Below are 10,174 nucleotides of genomic sequence, written 5' to 3' on the forward strand. Positions count from 1 at the left end.
TATCATTAGCTTTCTTTACTATAGAAATAATAATTCAACTTTGACTGAAATTCTGTTCCATGGATTCATTAGGGAAAAGATAATTAAAAATGTATTGCTCCTTCTTCTCTACACTGGATATATTATAAAAAGCTATAAAAACCACTGCTGTATTTCTTTTGCTAAACACTTATTTCCAATGTACATTTTTCTATTGCCAAATCCTGTTCCCTGGGAGAACTAAAAACCTTCTAGTACCTCTTCTCGATTTTTTAGATAAATGAAACCTCCCCCCCAAATTAAGCATCTACATTCAATCTGGCACATACTTATTATGTTCAGAATAAATTCTAAAACCAAGGAGCCTTTGAAATAAAAATTTGACACAAATAATCCTCAAGCTAAAACTATAGTTTAGAGTTGGGGCTGGAAATGTTATGGGGAAATTATCAAATTAATATTCATGGGTTATTTCAGCAAAGCTCAATCCATCTCACTTCCCCAAAGACAGTAAAGCCTGAATTTCAAATATATAGAAACTAACCAGAAAACTGATAGTTAATGAAATTATCTCCAAAAACCTTAAAAATAAAATTTAAATGAAAAAACAAACAACTTTCCATTATGATTAATAAAAGGGTATTATAAAAACATAATAAGGTATTTGTTTACATAATTAGGAATTAAATAGTTAAAATTTGGAATTTAAAAGCAATTTAATTTGTTAAGCAGTTAAGCAGTTTACTTGTAATATTCTATTAAAATAAATACTAAAATCCAATCAATTAATTTCTGATCATGTTTGCCAACTTTTTTCATTTCACAGATGCCTACAAACTTGCTAACAAATCAGCATCACATTTCCTATCATATCCTCCAAACACATAATTTTGTGTCATGTGAATACATATAAGCCACTTTTCCTCCTTTCTTCAGAACCATCACAGTCCCCACTTTATGGATAAAAATTTTATCTTTATAGATAAAGAAGATGTAATGCAAAAGGAATGGCAAAGATCAAATTTATCAAGATGCTTTTCAGGTCCTTAAATATCTATTACCATTTGGTCTGGCAATAACAAATTAGCTTAAAAGTTCCCATACAACTAATCCATAGCTCTTTTGAGATTTTTAGCATTTCAAGATCCCAAGAAACTAATTGAAATTTTTCAAAATGTCATTCCTCCTTTTTCCTGTCCCCCTACTCCAAATAAAATAATCCCATGATATTTCATCATTAACATTATGACCATTATCATTTGAAACTTGGCTATTCTGTACTTTTGGGAAGAACTATACCCTTTAAATGTAAAGCTGTATTAGCAGTAATAAAGCCATTACAATATTTTTCTTAACACTACTGAAATAATTTTAATATTTCTCTTCATTTTCATCTAATTCTCAATTTTAAGTAAAGGCAGATATTCTAAGGAGCTTGAAAACAGAAGCGAATTACTTCTCAAATTATGTATCTACAGTACCAAACACTTCTAATTATTATTTTTAATATTACATGAGTATAAGTTTGCAAGTACATATTGCATATTTGGCAACCTTAAGATGTTGCTTCAGAATATGCAATTCAGAAGAACTTTATAAATACTAAACTTCAAGTAGTCCTTTTTTTTTTCATGCTGTAAATATACTCAGTGGGCTCAGGAGTTCAACCTCATACTTTAATTATATCATTTTGGATAAAACATTCTAATGATTCTGGTCTTTCCTTAATTGTTATAATTAATAATTATAATCTAGGCATTATAATACTAACTTTACTTCACCATTGTATTTTGGAAAATAAGATTACATTTCTAAAGCAGTTTTTAAAGTGCTCTGAGCTCTCAAGCTAAAAAATTTAAAGAAATAATAGAAATATCATTTTTAATCTTTCTTTGGAGAAAACTCATGGCTCTTAAGAAATAGTAATATTTCCTAAAAATAAAATAATTGTGTTTTTCAGAACCTACATAAAAATACATAAATTCTGGAAATATATAAAACTCAGGGCACTAAAATAAGATTGAGCAAATGATTGTTCCACTAATGTAAATATTTCCCAGAGCTGAACACAGTCCCTGGAACATTTGTTATTCAGTCATCTTCCAATTGTGTTGGATTCTTCATGACTCCATTTGGGGTTTTCTTGGCAAAGATACTGGAGTGGTTTGCCATTTACTTCTCCAGCTCATTTTACAGATGAGGAAACTGAGGGAGGGATGAAGTGACTTGACTAGGGTCACACAGCTAAGCTATCTGAGGCCGGTCTTGAACTCTGGAAGACTTCGCGAAGTCTTCCAGACTCTAAATTCAGCATTCTATGCACTATGGCGCCACCTAGCTGCCGCATGCCTGGAAAACAGCAGGCACTTAATGTTTATTGATTGATTATTGGTTAAAATGATTGCTTCCTAACATCTCTTCTATTCCCCTAGAAGAGTACCTAACTATTATTGAGTCATCAAGTTATTCTCCTAAAAATAATTTCTATCCATTATATAACCAATGTGGTAGTGCTATGTCTAAAGCAAATTAGAAGACTAGATAGCTAATAGAATTAAGTTTAGAATGAGACCCTGTAAAATTAAATGTCAGAACTATAGTACCCAGGTCAAAAAAATATTTCCTCAGTTACAATATCTAGTTTTAGATATCTTACCATGAAAGAGCTGAAACAAGATGTTTATACGTGTAGACAAACCAAGATTTTAAAATGTCATTCACTTTTTATGGAAAAAAATTCATTTAAAAATTTTGTACTTATTTGACAAGCATTTATATACTTCCTATGTGTAACACAATTATAAGAGTTAAAATTCCAATTAGAGAATCAAGATATGCAAAAGTTATGGTTCTTCTGGCAACATTCTCTTTCTCATGTTGTTATTCTACATTATAAATATAACTAAGAATCTAACTGGCTTGATATATATAAAGTATGAGTAATGTAGAACTGTTTCAGTAGCAAAGGTGGGTGACTTGCCAGGTTGGATAAGACTATTTTATTACTACATACCTGTGGTTTTTTTTTTTTTTCCCCTCTATGGAAAGAGGAAAATAACTAATTTACATCACTCAGATTTTTACAGATTTGAAGAGGTAATTGTGGGTTATTTAGATAAAACATCTTTTGAAAATGCAAATAGCAATTCTACTCAGGTTTAAAAGACATCTATCTGCAGAAGATAAAACTCTTTTAGTGAACTTTCGTGAACTTCATGGCAAGAGAAAGTATTTTGTTTAAAACAAAATTCTGTACCATTTAGAAATAGTTTATCTTTGTTTCAGTCAATCTATGATTCCATGTTAAAATAAGGCATCTAATTTTTTAAACTGAACTTCATTATAAAAGTTAAATTATGTTAAAATACTAAGTTCAAAATAAAAATAATGAATTTGTGTTGTTTTGCAAACTACTGAGATTTATCAAATATCAAGACTAAAAATATCTAAGACTTTTCACATAATTTCAGCTTATGTCAATAGTCATTGATCAAATGATTAGACATTGCATTATCAGAGTGATTACATTATCCCTCTAAGCAATAGGCTACTCCTAATAGAAAATGATCAGAACTGGGGGGAAAAGTCATCACTGTATATACCATTCAATGCTACATAGATATTTGGGTGATGCAGGGTTTCTTGGCAACTATGAGCAAATCTTGCCCTAAATATCCTGTTCCAGTTATGACATTATATTTTAAAGGGAGGGTGGGAAATTCTATGTTTATAACAATGTCCAAACATTCACCTACTTCTTGAAAGGAACGTCATTCTTTATTCATACTTCCTACCCAATTCCTACTTCTTTTCTCAGCTTATTTAGTTAGGTCAGTCCTCATTTATTTAAAATACAGCAATAACAGTCCCTCTGGCCTTCCACCCGCATTCCTGCAAACTTTATTTCTTCTGTATCTCTCAAATATTTTCTCTATATTTTTCCTAGTTTCATACTCAAAAGGTTCAAAGGCTCCACAGTGGCAGAAATTGATGACAGTAGTGACAACTGCTATGCATTCCCATTTTTCTTATATCAGATCATTTTACAGCTGAACTAATTTATTTTTCTTTTAGTTGCAAGGATTTTGAATACTTTAAAAATACTTTAAAAGAATGATCATTTGCTATGTGAATTACATATTACTTGAAGGCCATTTGTTCAAAAAACAGAAAAATGCAACTTTGTGTTTCAACAAATGACGTAATATCTCACTCTTTTCCCCAAATGTCAAGAAATGTGTATCCACTTAAGGAATACTTGACACCCAATCTTGTAGTTCCAAAATGAAAAGAAACATACTAGTTATTTAAATACCCTCGAATTAATAATGCCTCCACTTCAAATATCCAACTTTCTCTCTCTTAAGTCTTATTCTAGCTTTTTATTCCCACCTTCACTCTTCTACCTAGAAATACTTGCTTCATAATAGATTCAGAAGATGGCAATCAGTCTTAGGCAAAAGTAGATTGATTATATGCTGGAGGGCAAGGATGGAAAAATTCCACAAAACCTCAGAATCAGAAGGGACCTCTATTAAAAGGTACCTGGTCCATAACTAAAAAACAAAAACAAAACCCACAAAAACTCCTCTAAACCATATCCAAGAAAGAAACTGACAAGAGAAATTCATTTTTCCAATTTGTTAAGATTCCTAAGCAATTGATTTGGATTCATTTTACTTTATCCAACTGTTGAGCATTTAATGACTTTAACCCCTGTTCTATTGTATTGGGTCACTATTTTAAACAGAAATAAAGTTCATTTTTTCTAAATCACATCCATCAAGTGATCATCCAAATCAAAAGAATCAACTCCTTTCCCTTATATATACAGAATACCAATGCAATTTTGGATAGCTCTCTTGTTACACCTCTTCCATCCTAAATTTGTGAGGTGGGATTCTGGGGATTCAAAAACTTCACATTCATCTCTATCCAATTCTGTCTGATTACATTCAGCTGTCTTATCTAGATCTGGGCTTTTCAAACTTTTTCCCCTTGTGGCCCCTCTTCCCTGGAGAAATTCCTGTGACCCCCAGACATATATGTACATAAAATAGATATATAAATCAAACACATACTAACAATAAATCATAATTTCATGACCCCCACAAGGTTATGAGATGGGGTCACAAACCACAGGTTAAGAAGTTGGGCTGGAGACCACCACCTCCTTTTTGAATCCCCAATCTCATCTAGTTGGCATAATTCTCAGTTTTGTGTTGAAAATCTGCCTTAATCTGAGTCAAAGATCAGCAATTTAAAGCGCAGGACCAGGGAGAGATCAGGCATATCATCCATGCCTTTATTCAAGTCATCGACCAACAATTTAAAGAACCAAACCAAGGACAGATCCCTGGAGCACCGGCATAGTATCAACAATTACCCAGAACCAAGGACAGATCCCTGGAGCACTTCACTAAAGACTTTCCGAGTGGACAACAAACTCAGACCGTGCCTGGAACGCAACCCTTTCCCTTTTCCACAAGAGCAGGAGACAGTGTGTGAAACGGTACTAACTCTAAGTAATTACACAGCAGAAGGATCTTCCCTTAACTACCTGGCTGCTAACCTAGTACATCGATTTTACAAACAGTTATTGACTACCTACTGTAAGCTTTAGTATAAGGCAGGGACTTGGCTTACTGTACTAAGCTCATTCATCTGCGTTCTACTACCAGCTCTGCTGGGGAAGGTGCGGCTTGCCAAGGGTCACCCCGCTAGTCAGTGCTCCTGCACCCACATCTTGTCGATTTCAAGCCCTGGCTCTCTTCGGGGATGGTCCACCTGTCAGCTTCCTGGCTGCAGCAAACTTGTAGCAAGTTTGGTTTCTCCTGATCGCTGAAATGGATACAATCCAAGACCGGACTCCTCCCCCGGCGCGTCCTTCTAGGCTGCAAACGGTGCGTTTGGTCTTGGTATCCCCACAGGAGCCTATCTCAGGGGCATGCCCTCAGTTGGCATTCAATGTTTTAAAAGTTAATTTAAAAGCCCGGCAGGGAGCGTGCGCTCTGCCTGAAGCCACCGTACGCGCTTGGCTGCAATTAAACTGTTTCTAGGGGTCTCCGCCTCGGGTCCCGGTCCTGCCAGTGCAGGGGGTCTGCCGCCCCTCCCCTCCCCCATCCAGGTGTGTGTGTGTGTGTGTGTGTGTGTGTGTGTGTGTGTGTGTGTGTGTGTGTGTGTGTGTGTCTTTTGCCCCCTCCCGTCCCCGCTCCCCCCCCCCCCCCGGGTCGAGGTCGACGGCTGGTTCCCTTCCCTACGCCCCCCTCGGCCGCCAGCCTGAGACCTCCTGTCCCAGCGGGAGTCCCGGTCCTAGTCCGGGCCGCGCAGGCCCAGCCCCTCCCCCCCGCCCGAGTCGGCCTCGGCCGCCCCGTCGCGGCCTCACGCACCCACTCGTTGGCCCGATGGCCGAAAGTGTATAGGGCCACCTGGCTGGCCACGTCCACTATGCGGTTGATATAGGGGTCGTGGCGCTGCAGGGCCGCCAAACTGATGTCCCGTCCCTTGCCCACTAGGCCACCAGCAACAACCGCCGCCATCTTCCCTCCCTCCCGGACATCAACACGGTGGACCGGACAGACGCGGCTAATCGAGCGCCGAGAAGCGCGAACTTCCCCACATCTAAAAAGAGAGAGAGGAAACCAGGCCCTCGCTACTCGGCTCCAGGGCAGGCGAAGCGAGCAAGGGGTCCTTCTTCTTCTCACCGATTCCCGCGGCAGACATCGCTAATCGACACCGGCTTGTTTTCCTCTGGGGATTTTGTATCCATGGGCAACAGCGGGTCTAGACTCGGCCACATCTTTCATCTCTCCTTTAGCCTGCAGGTTCAGTTCCACGTTCAGTGTGGCTTCCTTCTTTCGCTTTTAAAAGGCCTTTGCCAGTACGCAGTAATTAAGGCTTTTAGGACTATTTCAGCTCAAAACTTAAAGATGATGATGAGTTCCTTTTCTGTTGCCAGACGTATCTCTCTCATGCGTCATTATAAAACCAAGGCAGAACTGTTCCCATCTTTTCATTGACCTTTTCTCTATAATCTGCTTTCTGATAATAATAATCGTTCCACTGAAACGTCTCTTTCCAAAGTAACCAATCATCTCTTAGCTGTCAAATCCACTGATTTTTCATTTTTCTTGCTCTCTCTGCAGTCTTTGGCGTTGCTGGTCACTCTCTTCTCTTTCATTCTTTTTTTCCCTTCTTTTTCTCCTACCATTCTGAGTGTCACTTCCCTATCTTCCTTGCTGGATCTTCATCCGGGTCTTGCTTGTTAACCATGGATATTCTCTGGGTCTCTGTTTTAGACTTTCTTCTCTTCTATTGTTATACTATTCATCCGGCGATTCCTTCAGCAATGGGGGTTTCAATGAATCATCTTTATGCTAATAATTCTCAAATTTACTTATGCTGCCCTAACCTCTCTGTCTTACATCTACAGATACCTTGAACTGGATGTCCTGTAGACATCTCAAAATGAGCTCATTAACTTTTCCCATATCCTCTCCCCTCCCAACTTTTCCATTACTGCTGAGGACACAACCAGTCCTCCCACTGCCCCAGGCTTAGCCCAGATGTCATCCTTGAGTTCTCACTCTCTTTCACCACCCCCAATACCCTTCCCCCCACATCCAATCTGCTGACAAGGTCTGTCAGTTTCACCTTTGCAAAATTTCTCAATATGCTTCCTTTTCTGCTCTGATATGGTCATCACTTGAAATACTCAGCATGCCTAAAATTTCTCTAGAGAGTCTTGCAACGCATTGGGTGATCCAGTTGAAGGGCTGGATAAAAATACTTCCTCTGGGCCTCTTGAATACGTAAAATAACTAAAATTTCCTGAGGGGACCCCTGCCCATTCTTAGGACGATTCAAAGGGAGTGCCAAAATCATGTCACTCCAAACAAGAGGGCATAGTTAAAAAAAAAAAAAAAACAAAAAAAAAAACCAAAAACAAGCAATTAAAAATAAGTAAACTCAAAATGTCCCATATGGAATTAAAAATTTTTTTTGATCACTAGAGATTGATTGGAATCAGCCTCTTAGATTTTAGATAAGGTCCTCTGAGTGAAATAATGCTGCTATTATGGCATCTGGGCCCAGGAGGAAAAAAGTCTCTCACTTTGTCCACCAAGGAGCTCCTTTCAGCTCTGAACTCTCGAATGCAGACAGGGTTCAATTTTGGGGGGAGATTGGTTTCTACAGAGAGGTACCAGGTTATTTTTTTTCCTCACACTTTCTGGCTTTTTACTCCCCCACACTGGAGCCCTAGGAAAAACTATTTAAATCTTAGTTTTTTACATGCTTAGGGTCTTGCCAAAAGGAGGGGAGGCTTACCTAAACACATATGTGCTTTAGCAGCCATATGTTCACAATTTGCCATTTCTGCCAAGATAGGGGAACAGTATTTCTTCCTTAGCCATGTATAGGAAACAAAGGGAAGAAGAGTTACTTGACCATTGTTGGACTGAAGGAAAAGTAATCACCTCTTTAAGATTTACTGAGTCAGTGGTTCTTTCCTGGAAGTCGCCAGGTGAATTCAGCTCATGCTCTATGGGGGCCAGCCTCCACCATCCAGATGCATAATGCAAATATTCATGTCTTCAGACCACTCTGGGAGCACATATGTTTGCCTGCTTTAATAGTTAACACTGTCTTAAGTGAAGCATTTCCAGCAGATGGAGTATTGGTATTTCTGATATATTTTACCTTTCTGTGGTACACAAACTTGAATGTGTACCCACTCACTTGGCTATTCTTGCATAATGGGCCAGGCTACCATCATAGGCCATGCTGTCTCTTTTTTAGAGTCATAGAAGCAATTCTGTATGGCCAGTGCACTTATCCAAACAGCACTATTCCCAGGACTAATTGGCCAGAATTTTAAAGATTTTGCTAGGACTGCAAAACTAATGTAGACATGTCAAAACACAGAGCCCCTACAATTTATTACTTTAGTTTATACTCTTTTATTTTGCTATGTCTCTCTCTTTGCCCAATATGGATAATGGGTTGAGCATTGGGGGAGTTAATATTTTTTATTATTACTGTTATTGTTACTGCTACTAGTTCTATTATTAATGTGATTTTTTATTATCACTCTACTTGGCAGATCGTGAACAGTTAAAAGTTTATTGATGGGTTTATTGTTATTATTATGAGAATAATCATACTATATTAAAAACATCTTTGATAATTATATTAATGGAATAAGAAAGCCTTCTATAATCAATTTTCCATATTGAACTTTTCTCTCATATTCTTGATTCAAAGCTTAGCACAATACCTAGTTCATGGTAAATACTTATTAATTTAACTTGACTTAAAAGATGTAGAAAATCAGGATCCCAAAGAGTTTTTTGTTTATTGATTATTTTTAAAAATTGATACAGTAATACAAAATTCTGCCTCTACTAACAAAAATTAGTATTGTCTCTGCAATTTGTTTTAGAAAAGTGTTAAGGGTCCTGAAAAAATTGTGACTTGCCCAGGATCATGTGTCAAGAGTATGACTTAAACACAAGTCTTCTTGCTTCCAAGAATAATTCTGCATTGACTAAAGATATGTCAAAATTGTGCACAATTCCTTGAAATATTTGAAAACAAGATAAATTGTTCAATAACATTTTGATCATTAACAGTAGGAAAAGCATAAACTAGGGTGATGTGCTTGCCAAAATAATTTCTCATTGTCATAAAGGAAATAGCACAAAATTTGAGAAAAAGAGGGATTCATTATAGATAATGATGTCTTCCTAATGCTTTTATTTCTGGATAGCATTGTGCTCATTTTATCATGCTAAGGAATATAGTTGTATGGATGAGATCCATGACCATTCAAAATTTTTTAATGTAATGTCCAAGCTAGCTTTCTGGAGGATCTCTAGATGAGCTTTGGCCTTTAGGTGGAGAAGTGATGAAGGCAGGACAGCCACCATGAGGCTGGTCAAAGATGGATTCCAGAGTCTCGAGTTTTATTTGTGTCTGTGGCTGAGAGAGTCTTCTGTGAATGTGACTCCCTTAAATACCTCAGTACAATTACATCACTACAGCACACGAGCATGTGCCATTATATCACCATATCCTATTTGAATCAAGGACAGCAAGGTGCTTATAGTTAAGCACATACTCAGGGTGAGATAATGGTTCTCTAAACACATACTTAATGATATGTAATGTTTTTGTTCCCATCTATGTCTGTGCT

The 10,174-nt window shown here is 37.4% G+C and overlaps 1 protein-coding gene across 10 annotated transcripts in view; it reads right to left on the reverse strand.

Moving 5' to 3' along the window:
* The window catches only part of DCP1B (decapping mRNA 1B), a 74,061-nt gene extending 67,280 nt beyond the window's left edge, over positions 1-6,781 (reverse strand). For 8 of the 10 annotated variants that reach the window (XR_012482496.1, XR_012482495.1, XR_012482494.1 and 5 more), the window contains exon 1: positions 6,369-6,518. Coding sequence is in view for 6 of the 10 variants with exons in the window: in XM_074269397.1 (XP_074125498.1) it covers positions 6,369-6,518 (150 nt within the window). In the remaining 4 variants the exon portion in view is untranslated. Of the gene's footprint in view, positions 1-6,368; positions 6,569-6,683 lie in introns of those variants that run through there. The other 2 variants (XM_074269398.1, XM_074269392.1) reach the window with 2 other exon arrangements.
* Positions 6,782-10,174: the final 3,393 nt, after the last annotated feature.

The sequence above is a fragment of the Sminthopsis crassicaudata genome, chromosome 5, assembly GCF_048593235.1.
Source record: "Sminthopsis crassicaudata isolate SCR6 chromosome 5, ASM4859323v1, whole genome shotgun sequence".
Taxonomy (NCBI): Eukaryota; Metazoa; Chordata; class Mammalia; order Dasyuromorphia; family Dasyuridae; genus Sminthopsis; species Sminthopsis crassicaudata.